Source organism: Vicugna pacos, chromosome 15 (genome assembly GCF_048564905.1).
Source record: "Vicugna pacos chromosome 15, VicPac4, whole genome shotgun sequence".
NCBI lineage: Eukaryota > Metazoa > Chordata > Mammalia > Artiodactyla > Camelidae > Vicugna > Vicugna pacos.
This window is the reverse complement of record NC_133001.1, coordinates 51,350,761-51,367,950: the sequence shown is the minus strand read 5'-3', so window position 1 is coordinate 51,367,950 and position 17,190 is coordinate 51,350,761. Positions and strand designations below refer to the sequence as shown.

At 37.9% G+C, this 17,190-nt stretch overlaps 1 protein-coding gene across 1 annotated transcript in view; it reads right to left on the bottom strand.

Moving 5' to 3' along the window:
• The window catches only part of NBAS (NBAS subunit of NRZ tethering complex), a 276,510-nt gene that overhangs the window by 242,800 nt on the left and 16,520 nt on the right, over nt 1-17,190 (bottom strand). The window contains exons 7-9 of the mRNA XM_072938186.1: nt 10,891-11,024; nt 8,930-9,063; nt 7,364-7,462 (exon numbers count right to left, since the gene is read on the bottom strand). Of these exons, the coding sequence (XP_072794287.1) occupies nt 7,364-7,462; nt 8,930-9,063; nt 10,891-11,024 (367 nt within the window). The remainder of the gene's footprint in view (nt 1-7,363; nt 7,463-8,929; nt 9,064-10,890; nt 11,025-17,190) is intronic.

Sequence of the window (17,190 nt, the reverse complement as noted above, 5' to 3'; positions counted from 1 at the left end):
GTGTTGAAAGCGTGTCATTTAAAAATATATATAGTAGTCCCACTTATCCACAGTTTCACCTTCGGCAGTTTCAGTTGCCCACAGTCAACTGCAGCCCAAAAGTATGAAACGAAAACTTCCAGAAATAAACAATTCGTCAGTTTTAAATGGAATGCAATTCTTGCACCTTCCCGCGCCATCCTGCTCCATTCTGCCCGGGAGGTGAATCATCCCTCCGGCCAGTGTACCTCACATTTAGTCACTTAGTAGCCATCCAGGTTATCAGGTATCGACTGTCAAGGTACCACAGTGTCTGTGTTCACATAACCCTTATTTTATTTAATAATGGCCCCAAAAAATAAGACTAGAGATGCTGGCAATTCAAATATTCTCTTTCTAGGCCTAACCTATAAACTAAACCTTATCATAGGTGTTATGTATGGGAGAAAACATGGTGTATAAAGGGTTCAGTATCACCTGCAGTTTTGGGCATCCACTGGGGGGTCCTGGAACATATGCCTCATGGATAAGGGGAGACGACCAGGCATAGGTGAAGTCTTGTATTTAAATGAACTCCCATTACATGGGTGTCCTTACTTGTGAATGTATGACCCCCTAAACAGACGGTACACTCCTGGAGGGCAGGCACTACATCTGAATCTCCACCACCACACACGGTACCCACCTGTACCAGAAGTTTAATGTCATCCTTCTAAGAATGCAGAGGAGGTATATGAGATGCCTCTTAGCCGGAATCAGGGTACAATACAAGCCAAGACTAAGAGAACACTGAGAACAGAAAACAAAAGGCAGGGAAGTGCTGGCTGGGGCAGGTGTAGGAGGGAGAGTAGGACTGGAATATGAGGTAGTCAGGAGAGGGTAAAATGAATTCATTAGGCTGTGAGTTTGAATATGTAAAAAGAAAATAGCCAAAATCAGCAAATCCACAGAGCTTATCCCAAAGCTTCTCAATTAACTTTTGTTTCATATTACCCAATCTACCACCTGAGTTTTTCTTCAACCACGTTTATGGCATCAAGCAAAACGAGGAATTTCACTTGTGTATTACCAATTTATCGCAACTCCACTCTGGCTGATTTATTTCACGTTTGTAAAATCTTTGTGGATGATAAATATCACATGCTCACCCTACTAGAGTAGCTAAATTTTTTAAAATGTGATGAATATTTCAAGCTCCTTTCGTTAAACAAAGACCACATAATGGAAAATATAAACAAACTAGCAATATTTTTATCATGCACAGAAGGGCATTTACACATACTCCTTGCTTTATAACAGTTTTCATTCAGAAATCTTAATGCAATCATCCATCTCCAAGTTGACTGCTACCCAAAATTCTAATGATTGCAGAACCAAGAAGAGGCCCTCCTTCTACAGTTCCGTAACATATTTACCTTTTCAAAATTTTTATTTTGAGACCACTTTCCCAGAAATACCTTTATTTACTTACATCCTAGGCCAAAAAGTAAAAACCTTAAAGAAGTAATAAATGTAATCTGACTTAAGACAAATTACTAGCATGTAATAACTATTTAGCATATGATTATTTTCAAACCTATGGTCCCAAGTGAACCACACTTACCCTCCTGAAGGAAAAAACAAACCTAATATTGACCTTTGTAATAAGTCAAGACAACGGAGTAGTCACTGTGAAATACACTAAACAAAACAAAAAACTAGCAAAGATTAAGATATAAAATATACTTCTTTCAAAAGAGCCAAGAAAAATAAAACAAAACAAAAATGTGGAGAATGCAGAATACAAAAACAGAAGAAAAGGAAAAGAGAAAAGAAAAATCGAAAGAAAGAAACATAGTAATTCTTCCCTCCTCAGAAAAATCCAAGGAGCCAACAGATGGCGAAGTATCAATCAACCACCAACAGAGCTCCTGAACCAGAGGTGACTGCTTTTACAAAGATCTATGCTACATGTATTTGATGCCTTCACTCATCTGACATTCTAATTGGAAAAATATCTATTCCTCAAAATAGAAAAAATTCAGTACATATAAATAGATATCTATATTTATATCTGTATCTATACGTATCTATCTCTCTCTATATATAAATGTGGTGCCCAAAGTGTGGCACAGAACAGCAATTCTATGTCTGAAAATGAAGAGGCCCTAGTTGCCTGTGGCCTGAACTAGCACACTGTCATCTGTAAGTCACCCAGCCACTAGTATCTCCCAACTACCCGTCAACATTCCTCAAACCATAGCTGATCATGTTTCCTCATCTCAAGAATCTGAGTCCCTAAAGAGAAAGCCACGCCATGCTGCTGATTACCTGACCTCAACCTGCCTTTCCAATGCCCTATCTCCCACCACAACCATCACCTCTCATCCCCTCTCACACACACCCTACAGGGCCAGCCAAGCTACAACACTTGAAATCTCCCAAAAATACACTGTGGCTTCCCGCCTCTTGTCACTTCACAATGTCACTCTGTCTAGAACACTCAACATATCCAGATTATATCCATTCTCCATAGTAAGTCCTAATGTCACTGGCCATCCTTCAAAAAAAGTGTATCTCCTTTATCTGGATCCCCACATCACTGCATCTCATCACTACAGCTGCACTTTTTTAAGGCCCTTACTTCTTTCTAGCTTACATTCCTATTATATACGTACATACACATGTTTTATCTATATATACAAACATACATATTTAAGTAAAGAAATATGTATTTGAAATTATAAATACGACATATATTATAAGTATACACACACACACACACACATACTAGATACACAGTTGACCCCTGAACAATGTGGAGGTTAGGGGCACCAACCCTCAACCCTAGCAGTCAAAAATCTGTGTATAACTTAACAGTCGGCCCTCCCTGTGCACACATGCATGTAGTCCTCAACCAACTATAATTCATGTATTACTGTAGTATGCATGCAGTGAAAAAAATCCATGTGTAACTGGATCTGAGCAGCTCAAACTCACGTTGTTCAAGGGTCAACTGTATATACATATATATGTAATGCATGTATATATTATTTCTCATTCAAGAATATGAAACCTTGAAGTCCAGACTGCTCTTCATCTTTATATCTCCACAAAGCTAACACTGTGTGTTGCACACAGCAGGCCACAATAAATAAGACAGCAATAATGGAAAACAGGCTGGCTAAAACAATAGAATAGACTTCCTACTTCATCAATCTCCGTAATACAGACAATTCCTCTGACAGAACACACACTTTTTTAGGAGACAGCAGATTCACTTTTTTAATGTATATAAGTGCTGAGAAAAAAAGATATTAATAACTATGCATTAAAACAACAAAAATAAGTTGAACTAAACCAAGAAAAGGCCTTAAGAGAGCAAAGACCAAATCTCATTTGACCATAATAAAACACGGTTTCAAAGATGTAAATGTAAAGAAATAGGTCACATTCAACAGAAATCACCCAGCAATTGGAGTGTCATGGCTGTGATACATGCACTGTCTAGGCTTAGCAAAATTCACAACAGAGCTGATCACGTCAAAGCAAAATATATTCTATCCCCTTTCTAGTAGCAAAATTTTAATTCAAGACTTAATGTGAAGCTATGCAAGGAAAATGTAAGACCTGAAATATAAAAACAAACATTAAAAAGCCAAACTTTGTATAAGAAGTTGACAAGAATAAAAAACAGCACAATCTTCTTATTCTCCTAATGTGTTTTTTATAATCAAAAGAAATGTTTGATTTAAGAAAATGTAATTATTTGCAGCATGTACAATTACATTGAATTTTATAAAATGTGAAGAACTCAACTCTGCGTGTGATCACTCAACCTCATCTAGAGTAAAACAAAGGTCTATTATCATTTCAGATTATTTATTGCATTTAGCATATTCTTTTCTGATTTTTTAATTTTTTCATTGGCTAGACTTTTGAAACTGATTTTCAAATTTCTTAAGAATATATCAACTGACTCTTCAAGACAGTATCTACATACACATTACTATACATAAAATAAACAACAAGGATCTATTACAGCACAGTAAACTATGTTCAATTTCTTGTAATAACATACAATGGAAAATAAATTGAAAAAAGAAAGTATATGTATAACTGAATCACTTTGCTATATACCTCAAACTAACACTGTAAATCAACTACACTTCAATAAAAAAGACAGTGTCTACACAAATTAAGAAAAAATAAACAGTATTATTTATTCAGTGCTATCATTTCCTGAATACCTACTATGTATTTAATCCTCAAAACAACTAGTGGCTCACTGAATACTCATTTCAGTTCCTTTTGCTCTTTCTTAAGAGAGATTCTTAAAATAACTGCAGGGAAATTCTAGAAATGAGAAATAAAAATTGAAACTGAAACACAACAACTAGTTTAAAAAAGAGATGAGGCACTGAAGAATTAGTAAATTAGAAAACAGATCAGAAAAATTAACCAGAATACAGGGTTTTTTTCTAAAACAGGATCATATGTATAATTAACTCATTATATTTATAATACAACTCAAAAGTGCTTCAAACCACTTTCTTCATTAAGTATACAACTATACAGAAAAAAATCTTCTACTTCTCTTTTTCAACAACAACAAAGGGAAAAAAAGAGAATGAGAAAATTAAAGGTGAGTCCAGGAAACTCAGTATCTAGATAACAGCCATTTTGGAGAGAAAAGAGGAATCAGAAGGAAAGAAATAATCAAAGAACTAATTCAATTAATTTTCCCAAAAGTGAGTATTCAAAATGAATGGTCAATACTATGGATATAAAGGCATAACACAGCCAAATTTCAGAACACTGAGGGAAAAGAAAGAAAATCTCAGCTTTGAGAGAGAAGGGGGACCAAAAAAAAAATAGGCAAAGAAAAATGGATTTTTACACCTGAGTGACATCAGAATTCTCAGGAACAACACTAGAAGCTACAAGACAACTGAGCAATACTTCCAAAATTCAAAGACAAAATTATTTCTAACCTACAATTCTATCCAGCCAAATCATCGATTAAACATTAAGATAGACTAAAGCCATTTTTAGACAAACAAGGCCTCAAAAAATATACTTTCCATGTACCCTTTCTCAGAAAGTTATAGAAGGTGGTGATTCACCAAACAACCAAAGGAATCAACTAAAATAAGCTAGAAGTGGTCACCTTTGGAAAGCAAGAAACTGGGTGGAGGAGGAAGTTTTCCAACTATTTAACATTTCGAATTATGTACAGAGATAACTCATAAAATCAAAGGTAAATTATAAGGGAAAAAAAGAGAAGCCACTTGTTGGGAGAGGATACTCATCATGTATGTAGTCAACCCAGAATTAATATCCAGATTATAGGCAAATATCAAGACCAAACATCCAATAAAAAAAATAAATGAAACAAAAAAAGAATTTCATAGATGAGGAAACATGAATGGCCAATAACATGAAAAGCTTCTCAATATCATCAGCAATCAGAGAAATCAAATAAAACTACAATGAGTTATTCTTTTACACCTTCTAGATCAGTATTTAAAAGTCTAACATCATCAAGAGTTGCCAGTGAGAATGAGAAACAACAAACTTTCACACGCTGCTGATGGGACTGTAACTTGGGAGAACCAGTCTGGAAAACATTTGCATTACCTAATAAAGTTGACGATGTATTTACCCAAAAATTCAGCAATTCTGTTCCAAGTTACATATCCTGCAGAAACTCTTGCACACGTGTGAGAGGAATGCACAATAATTTTGGCCACAGTACTATTTTTATAACCAAAAAACCAAATTTCTACTGGAAACAAATCAAATTTTCATCTACAGAACAGATAAATATGTTGCAATATATTCCCCAAATAAAATATTCTAATACTACTTAAAAATGAATGAACTAGAACAACATACAATAAAGCAAGTCACAAAGCAAGACTTGTATGTCTCCTGGATGATGCCATTTATATAGTCAAAGAGCAAAACCAAATATGCATAAGTGATAAAACTATAAAGAAAGCAACAGGATGATAAACAAAATTTAGGACAGCAGTTATCTTTAGGGAGTAAGATGGGATGGGATTAGGGAAGGACAAATGGGACTTCATCATGTGTGTGTGTGCGTGTGGCAGGTGGTGTACTCTTTGGTACTATAAATGTTTTATAATAAAATTCTAAATAAAACACAAGGACAGACCCATGATTGAAAAGAATACAAAACTTGCATACATTTTCAACCAAAAAACTTTAAGTCCGCTGAGGGTCAGAGAGTTTAAGGACTTACCAAGAGAGTTAAGTCTCAAAATTCAGAACTCAAGCTAGGTTTGTCTGACTCAAAATTTGACAACCTTCTCTTTTAGACAAACAAAAAGTTAGCTTGGCTAATCTATAAAATATATATAAATTTCATTTTCAAATAACAAAATTAAAAGAGAAATTATTCGAATTAAAAATGCCAAAAGTTTCAGGTGACCATCAATGTAGAGGGCAAATACCTGGAGCAGTGGCATCCATGAAGAGTGGGACATACAGATACACCTCATTTCTCTGTGTTCAGCTTTATGACGGTTCACAGACACTGTATGTTTTACAAACTGAAGGTCTGTGGCAACCTTGAGTATGAAGAGCAACTCTATCAATGCCATTTTCCCAACAGCATTTGCTCACTTCGTGTCTCCGTCACATTTTGGTAATTCTCTCAATAATGAAAAAGTTTGGATTATTATTATATTTGTTATAGTGATAAGTGATCAGTGATCTCTGACGTCACTATTGTAATTGGTTTTTGTTCTGTTTTACTAAGGTATGCGCATTATTTTTTTAGACATAATACCATTGCACACTTAGACTACAGTAGACTGTAAACATACTTTTACAGACACTTGAAAATCAAAAAATTCATGTGACTTGCTTTGTTACAATATTCTCTTTATTGGGTGGTCTGGAACTGAATCCACAATATCTCTGAGGTCTGCCTGTAGTTTGAAGACTCAACTGTGCAATAACCAATGCAGCCCTAATTTGCCACGAAAGCAAAGAGAAGGGGAGAACACCCCCCGAGGCCCTTGTATGCAAGGGCGTTTTGTATGCACTGTTTTGTTAGACCTCTCAACGATGCTAGGCGTTAGGCACTATCTTCATTTTACAGACAAGAAAAACAAGACTCAGAGAGCTAAGGGAGAAGACAGTCCTCAGTGGATATTCCCTGCGCCCCTTCCGGCTCAGAGAAGCTCAGTCTGCCAGGCAGACGAGCAGGAGTGTTCCGAAGATGACTACAACAACACTACAGACACTGAGAGCACTATACATAAGAGGAGGAAACGAAGAAGCCAAAAGAAAAATCAGAAAAATTGCTTCTCTCTGAAACTGTGCCAACATCCACCTAATACTCCACCAAATATGAGAGCAAATGGTTGCTTACCTGTGTCCAGGATGGTAAACAGCGGTGTTGATTCCATGAGGATAATGACTACTGAAGCTGAAACAGTGACTCTCCTGATAGCTCTGATTTGTTCCAACACTAAATTTAAGAAGATAAATAATAAACACCATTAAACCACAGTGATACCACTACATACTCACGAGAATGTCTGTAATTAAGACAGACACCACTAAATATTGCTGAAGATGTAAAACCACCAGCACTCTGATACATTATTAGTAGAAATATGGATGACACAACCACCTTGGAAAAGGTCTGGCAGCTTCTTATAAAAATAAACTATATCTACTCTATGACTTAGCAGTTCCACTCAAAGATACTGACCCAAAAGAAATGAAAGCATATACCGGTAAAGACTTGAACAAGACTGGTCATAGCAGTTTTAGTCACAATAGCACAAAACTGGACACTTAGGAGTTCTTTATCCATTCTTCAATTGATGGAGCTCTAAGTGTTATCTACTGAATATTTGTGACTCCCACAGACTGTATCTTTGTATCCTCCCAAAATTCACATATTAAGACCCTAATGCCACTGTGATGATATTTGGAGATGGTATCTTTGGGAGCTATTGGGTCACAAGAAAGGAACCCTCATGAATGGGATTAGTGCCCTTATTAGATGAGGCCAGAGAGCCAGCCAGCTCCCTTCCCACCACATGATGATACAGGAAGTCGGCAGTCTACAACCCAGCAGAGGATCCTCTCCAGAACCTGACAGTGCTGGCACCCTGACCTCAGATGTCTAGCCTCCAGAACTGTGAGAAATAGATTTCTGTTGTTCAGCCACCCAGTTTATGGTATTTTGTGATGAGCAGCCCAAACTAAGACACATGAGATATTCATATAATGAAATACTAATCAGCCATTAAAAAGAGTAAACTACTGACACATGTGAAAATATGGATGACTCTCAAGATACGATGAATGAAAGAAGACGGACAAAAAAGTACATACTCCATGGGTCCATTAATGTAAAGCACTACAATAGACAAAAGCAACCTATAATGGGGGAAAAAATTATAAACAGTAGCTGCTCTAAGAGTGGCTGTAGGCAGAGGTTTACTGGGAAGAGGCACGAGGGAACTTTCCAGCACGATGGTAATGTTCTGTATCTTGATAGGGTTGAATCGCACACGTGTGTGCATTTGTCATAACTCACTGGCTTGGGCACTTAAGAGCTGTGTATTTCATTGTATGCAGATTTTATCCCAAAAGAAAGAAAACTATGAGCAAATGTTGAATTTTAATTAATATAAACATAAATATTTTAGCATGCGTATCATTAATTCAAGTACTGACTCTGAAATACGTTAAAAAATAAGACTGATAAATGGCCGGATAAAGAGATGGATAGAAATATAACACAGCAAGTATAGTAAGACACTAAATAGAATTTTAGTGGAGGTATATGAGAGTTTACTAAAGAATTCTTTCCTTCTATATTTGCAATCTTTCAGAATAAAATGCTGGTGGGGGCAGCAAAATCTGAAAGAGAAATAAACGTTATTTCAAATAGGACATCCCAAAGAAAGTGCACTCTTACCTTACAAGGTAGCTTCTAAGTTCTCCTCGGTAACTGATGACCAAGAGCTCCGCAGACCACTGCGCGCTTGCTTCGTACTCTAAAAATATCAACCCAGCAACGGCACAGCCCAAATCACCTGCTGAGCCAGACGCCTGCAGGAGAGGGGGAAGGCAAGCTACTGAAAAGATGCCAGATGGACGTTAACTTGTGTATAACTGGAAGATATCCGAGACACTGGCCTTGCTGGGGGTACTTTAAATAAGACGGCCCCAGAACTGATCTGTATTTGAAGACCCATGCAAGCCAGAGTGCCCAGAACTAGACACTCAAGTCTAGACCAGCCCTTCCAGCCACAGGCTGGGAACACAGCAGCCTGTTTGGGTGAGATGTTCACCTAGTAGGTGAATTTCTGTTTAGACTACACGTCTAGGGCAAAAAAGAGGGAGAAAAAAACAAAGTAATGCCTCAAAGAACTCTAAAATACAGAATTCAGACATGAAGTTTCAAAGGTTAATTTCCACTGCCAGAGGTAACCAATACTGAAAAAAAACTCCAGTTATTTCCATTTGCCTAATCAGCAAGTTAAGCGAAGGACACTTAGAACACTCACTCAGTGCCAGTATTTCTACACTAAGTACCTGAAGGCACGTGCACCCCAGGAAGCACACGTAAAAGGCCCTGAACGGCTCCTCACTGTCCAGAGTCACTCCAGACATAGTAAAAGATGACAGCCACGTGTGGCGACTGAACCCTTGATGCCTGGCTAGTCTGAACTGAGAGATGCCGAACATAAAAATACACACCAAATTGCAAAGACTTGGTACCAAAGTAAGAATGCGAAATATTTCGATAACTTTGACCTTACCGTTTTAACATGGAATTGTTTTGGATGTGTTGTATTAAATAAAACATATCGAAAACATTTCACCTGTTTCACTTAATGCTACTAAAATTTTTTAAATTACACATTGATCACATATACAGCTCACATCACATTTCTGTCAGACAGTGCTAGTCTAGAAAACAGAAATTCAACCTTCTTACTTTGTTTCCCCAGAACTTCCATAACAGGAGCCAATGTACTTTTTCAATTTCTGTTCACTCATTTCTGAACAAAAAATCATTCTCTGCATCATTGGTTCTCATCCCTAGCTTCTCATCAGAATCCGCTGAAAGCCCTGAGACACCATTAACGTCCGGGTCCCACTCAGATTCATTACATCAGGCTCTGCGGTTGGAGCCCAGGCAACGCAGTAGTTTTAGCTTTTGGTTTCCTTGTCTTTATAAAGTTTCCCAGGTGATTCTAAGATGTAGCCAGAGTTAGAACCACTGTTCTACCTGCCCCTGTACTTTGACTATTTGAGGGAAGAGGATACAAAGTAAAAAGCACTGGATTCCTGAAAGAGATACTGAGAAACTGGATCACATGCGGGAAGGTCACTGTACCTCCTCACAATCTATGTTCTCTAAACTGTAAAATGAGGGTAGTATCTACCCCATTTTCTCAAAGGGTATTATGAATACTAAGTAAGAATATATCACAAAGCCATTAATAAAGAATAAAGCACAGTACAAATACAAGTTATTACAACCACTAATTTTTTTTTTCTCCACTTGCCATTTCAATTTCTCTTTAGTGCAACAAATTCTAATTCCTCTCGAAGCTGGTTCTGTTGCAGTGGCCCACTGACTTCTTTCCTTCACTGGAACTTCACACCAGATTCTGCACCTCCAGTTAGGACTGACTTACTACCACATTTTAAGAACGGTAGACTATGTCTGGACAGTGCATTACAAATACAAAGCATCGGTACTGCATGTACAGATCTCTAACTAGACTTGAGTATCTTAAATTCACAGCTTATTATTCTGATTTACAGTCATACTTGCTCTCTCATTACGTTTGTTCATTCATTCAAGTACCTATACACAAGAGGCAGTCAAAAAAAAAACGTTTTCTGTTTAAGGTATGCACGAACCGGAGTAATAACGAAGAGTTCACTTCCCATAAGATCAAACACCCGCACAGTCCCCGTGCTTTCGGCATAGGCCAGCAGGGTACAGTCGTAGCTCCACGCCACCCGTCTCCACTGGGGTTTTGGGTCTTTTGGAACTAGAACGAAAAGGAAAGAAGTGCCTTTAACATTGCAAAGACAGTAAACACTTGTAGTTCCTGCAACTAAAGAAAGTATTCGAGTATTACCTCACTTCCTAAGGGTCTCTAACACTTCTGTTCGGTAGAAAGGAACAGTTCCCAGAAAGTAAGAGCGGGAAATACAGACCCTGACAAGCCTGCTCCCACTTACGTGAGCAGACCCCGTCCGCTAACCCTTCAGGAATGATACACCTCCAAAGACTCAGGGAATTCAGAGAGATCAAAAGCATAGAGGCCAGGCAGAAAATAACTGCAATGCAATGAGTTCAGTTCCTTCAAAGGCAAAAAAGAAGAAAATTTCAACTGAGATCTTTTAAATATGTATACCAAATATAGATGCTAAAGAAATATAAAGTGGGATGATACTGACACAGGATTAGAAAAAGAAAAAAAATACATATGTGCATTAGGCAAGTGAATCAAGAACTGATCTTAGCCAATCACACAAAAGATTTTGATCAGCAACACTTTCATCATCCAACACCTGTATTTCCTTCTGTTCTGAATTGTTCAGTACAGCAATAGAAAGGCCACCAGCTGCACCAGAAAAAGGGGCTGTGAAACTCTAAACTGTGTGAGGTTTGTTTGAGGGTTTTGATCTTTCGTTTGCTTCTGTTTCCCCTTATTAGAATCTCAGAACTGAAGAGACAGGTTGGACCAGTGTCTTCCCTTCACCGACAAAAATTGCAAATGGTTAGGAGACTCGAGGTGACACCACAAGTCAGGATCAGAATGAAGCCCAGAGCCCAAGGGTTCCCCACACAGTGTGTGCCCATCACAACACACTGCCCCTCGGCCAGAGCCTGGTTTAGCCTGAGGGGTGCTGCCTCAGATATGTTTCCAGAATTCATCGCCTTCTCTCTATTTTTCTGCTGATATCCTCATTCAGGCTGCATCACCTCTCACTTAGTCTCTCACCACAGCCTCCTAACTGATCTTGCCACCTTCAGTCTCCTCTCTTCTAATGCTTCCTCAATAGTGTCCAAAAATACCTTTGTAAAGTAGGAAGATGACCAGATCACAAGCTTCTGCTGCTAAATCCCTGATGCTTGTCCATTTCCAACAACATCAAAGTCCAAACTCCTCCACATACATGAAAGGCCCTTCATGAATGGTCCCATCGTAGCTGTCCTCCCACTCCTTCCTCCATCAGACACCTAATAACCCACTAGTAACACAACTACTTGGCGAGTAAACCACACATGCTCCAGTCTCTGTGTCTACCGCACACACAGCCATTTCCCCTAGAACATTCATCTCCAACACTGCTCAAACGGTTCGTGTTTATTACAACTGCAGTGACAAACTGCCACCTCCTCCTCCTTTGACACTCTTCAAAACTGACCACTGTCCTCTGTGCCCCCAAAATGCTGTACAACCATCTCTCATAGCATTTTCACACCAGATTATGCTGTTTACATGACTGTTGTCCGCACAAGTCTGAGACGACGTCTCATTCAACACTACCCCCCCAAGACCTGGACTGGAAAGTGGTAATGTTTCCCTGATGAGTGAGGCCCAAGCCTGTCAGGAAAATCTACAGCAACGGGGCAAGGAAAAGCTAAGGGCTTACCATCCTCAGAGACTAACGATTAAATGTGAGTTATGTAACCAAAGTCTTCTCTCCACCTGAAGAAGGTACTGTAGGGTTCAAGTTCCCTCTTATCTCTGCAATATATGTAAAACATGTTCTAGACATGGAAAAGTTCACCAAATGCCAATGAGTTTCTTCATTATGACTATGTATCAAGAGGTGAAAAAGCATGGCAAAAAAAATCTGAGAGAGGCCCTCGAACACAGAGGGTCTAGTGAATTTTATTAAAGTCTAACAAAATACCACATATACTCTGGAAAAGCAGTTTTTTAAAGAGGGGAATAAAATGAAGAAAAAGATCAGTTCTCTGTCCTCAGATAGCTTTAAAAGGAAAAAAAAATCAAACTTGGAAGTAAACTTAGGCACAAAATGACCAACAACACAAGACTACAAGACCCGCACCTACACAGATACTATGTGAACAGCAGCAAGAAGGCAATGCAATGCCCTGAGAAGGATTCACGGGCTAAAGAAACACAGCAACATTTTTCCATTATTACTGTTTTACTTGCGGTAACAGATCTTTCATTTTGATAAGAGGATAAACAGATTTACGCACCACATTGTATCTGTCTGAAGTAAGTTCCATCCGAAGGGAATTTATCTTTACTATTACTTCTAGTTATAACCAGTAGCTCCAGAAAACTCAGCATGTGTTTTGACCCAGATAAAGATATGTTTTCATTACAAGATAAGGTTTCACATAACAATGCAAAAATAAAGACATTATCACCAGATTTTTCCAGCACCCTATGTGGTTTTGGAAATAGTACAGATTTTCACAAAGTTAAGTGACAATGAAGTTTTCTGAAAAGTATTCAAAAAGGCTGATGATAAAATTAACGAGCAATTTGACAACTGCCGTGTTCCTGGTGAAACTGTTTACACTCACTCACCTCCTGCACCAGCTGCGGCCCCTCCAGCCTGCCCAGACGCCAAGCTCCTTTCAGCTCAGGGCTTCTGTCGGTGCTGTCTTCTCTGCCTGGAACACTCTGCCCCTGGCTCCTTTCCATCTTTCTCATCTCAATGTAAGTCTCACCAGCCCTCTCTGACTGCCCTGTCTAAGCAGCCTCGAGACCCCACTGTTCTCCCCCATTCCAATGATTCCACATCTTTTACAGCCCTTATGCCATGTAAGTATAGTATTTGTCTACTTTTCATTGTATGCCTTAAGCGTTAAGCTCTGAGTTCCACAATGTCAGGTGTTGCCCATCTTGTCCATCACTTTACCACCAGCGCCCAGCCCTGTGCCGTACACAGCAGCACTCAGGGGCTAAGGAGCACGCTTCAATCCACTGCTCATTTACCCAAACTAGAAATGGAAAAGGGAGAAAAATAAAACGAGGAACACCTGGTTTTATTCTCAGTGATGCCATGAAACAGCTGGGTGTGACCATGGGGCAATCACCAAGGCTTCACGGAGCGCTCTCTCCCAAACATCCTTTGACTTTTACATTAAAAATCAGCAACAGCAAACTAGTGGCACTAGAAAGACATGCAGAGGAGCTAAATATTTAAATGTGTGAAGTAACAGTGTTGGTGGAAGATATGGGAAACATTTTACAGTCCTAGAATAAGCAAGGTCTAAGCATGATAAGAAACTCGGAAGTTACAAAGGAAAAAAGAAAAATGACAAATGCAGACACCAAAAGAAAAAAAAGCTTCATGGAAAAAAAAAGCCATAACACATTTAAAAGACAGATCGATCGGGAAAAATATTTGTAACATTTATGACAAGAGTAATATTCATACTACATAGAAAAACTACAAACCAGTAAGGAAAAGTCAACTAATGTAAGAAGAATATAGGCAAAAGGATATGATCTAACAATCCACAAAAAATAAAAATAAAAATAGCCACTTAACATATGTTCTAATAACTAAAGATATGCAAATTGAACATGAGATGCGTTTCTCCCTGTGCCTGCAACCTGATGAATATGTTAGAAATAGGTAACATATGGTGCTGACAATGGAGAAGAGAAATGGCTTCAATCATATCTTTTTCATGGTTGTATAAATAGGTACAACTTTCAGGAAGGAATTATGGCAGTAGCTGTCACACTGTGAATACTACACCTATAGACAAACAGGTGTCTTTTCCAGCGCGGTTAGAAGGGGAGGGGAGTGAGATGGGCAAAAGAAATAAGAAAGAAGCCACAGTCTAAACTTCTGCCAAGAAAGAAAGAAAGAAAATGTGGCTCGCATTCTCACAATGGAATACTGTGACTACATTTAAAAGACCGAATTACGTCTGTACACACTGACTGGGAAAGATATCACCAATTCAGTAAGTGGGGGAGCAAACTGGAGAACTACATGAGATGACCTTGTTTTGTTACCCCCAAAAAAGTCAATCCATGTATATAAACGTCTTAACTCAATGTCTCCTCCCCTGTTTTCTGGCACCCTAATTATATGTGTTATACTCTGTGATGGGTTGTGATTATTCCACTAGCTACTAATGTTCCACTTCTTTAGTTTTTTCCTCCATTTTTCAATTTGGATAGTTTCTTTTGCAAAGCCTTTGAGGTAGAAGATTTTTGTGTGTGTGAGAGCTACTGCCAAAATTCCTTCCTGAAAGTTGTACCTATTTATACAATCGTGTATACACAGGTTTATACAAGCATAGAAGATTTTATATTAAATCATTAACATAAGTTGCTATGAAGAATGCAAACTGAGAAGATAAAACAATCTTTTTGTTACTTTTGCTACTTCCATACTGTTTGAATTTGTTACAATTATGTACTGCTTTTGTAATTAAAAGAGAAAAAAAAAGAGTTACTCGTTTCAGAGTAGGCCTCCCACCATAAAATTAAACTATGTCAAAGAATGGTTTTCAGGTATTTTACGACAAGCAGTACAAACAGAAGTGAAACAGATGAGGTGAGCCCCAGGACCACCCCTGCTCTCTGACAGGAAGCACTTTCTGGAATGTGCTGCAGGAAGAGGGACATCAAACAGAAGTCTCACTGAGCAGAGATAAAGGGTGGAGTCTGGAGTTTCTAAGCTGACTAGAATTTGCAAGGCAGAGAAGTGAGTGAGGCAGAAAAGGAACTTTAAAAATCTGCAGAGAAGACTCCTTGGGTCTTTGGCCAAATACAAAGCTACACACATGCAGAGATTCTATAAGGCCAAGAAAAGGAAAAGTATCGTAGAAAAACAACTATCAGAGATTGGAGAGCATTTGAAAAGGTATGAGCTCCACCTCGTCACAGCGGAGAGACTACTGAACACTCTGAGCATCTGCAAAAGATCTTAGAAAGGCCTCACCTTAAAGCAGGGCTGAAAAACCCTCAACATAAAAACTGTTCTAAACCTTATCTTACATGTGGTTTTTAACTTAATTTTTAAAAAATATTTTAAGATTTAAGTCTTAAAAAAAATTAAGTCTTAAAAAGAAGTCTTTCAAAATTAAGCCAATCCACAGAAATCAACTACTTCCCAGAACAAAACTCAGTAAATTAGGGGAGGTATAAATATCAGACACTCAGTAACATAGCAATTATGTTAAGCATACAATCTAAAGTTGCTAGACATGCGAAGCAGGAAAATATAACCCATAATCATGAAGAAAGTTCATCAACAGAAACATACCCAGAAATCACACATACTGAGAAATAAGTAGACAAGGATGTCAACAGAGCTATTAAAACATATTTGGGAATATGAAGGAAAACATAAAGATGGGGGAATAGAGGCTCTCAACAGAATCTGATGGAAACTATAAAATATCAAACAAATTTTAAAAATGAAAAAACACCTGAAATGAAAAATTCACTGGATGGAGTTAAAAACAAATTAAACAATGCAGAGCGGGAAAAAAATCTTCCACCTTAAACACTTCACAAAAGAAACAATCCAAACTGAAAAATGGAGGAAAAAACTAAAGAAACATCAGCAGCCAGTGGAATAATCACAGCCCATCTACAATACATATACTTAGAGCGCCAGAAAACAGAGGAAGAGAGACTGAGCGAAGAAAGTGTATTTGAATTTTAAATAACGTCCATAAATTTTGCAAATGTGATGAAATCTAAAAATCCACTCATTTAAGAGGCTCAATGAACCTCTAGCAAGCTAAACTGAGAAAATAAAACCAAGTAACATGATAATAAAATTTCTGAAACCAATGATAAAGAGAACATCTTAAAAGCGCTGGAGAAAAAGGACACGTTACCTACAGGGAAGCAAGAACAGCAATGACTGCTGGTCAAAAACAAAACAATGCAATGACATCTCTAAAGAGCTAAAAGGAAAAAAAAGGTCAACCTGGAATTCTATATCCAGAGAAAGTATTTTTTAAAAATAAAGGCAAAAATCAAAGATGGTTTCAGACCAATGCAGAGAATTTATCAACAAACATGCATTATAAGAAATATTAAATAAATTCTTCAAGTTGAAGGAAAACTATCAATCAGAAACTCAGTTTTACAGAAGGAAAAAGTTGAAAAGTAATAGAAATGGAAAACAGAAGTAGATATAAAAGACTTGTCCTTGTTTTTTAATTTCTTAAAGAGTTACTTG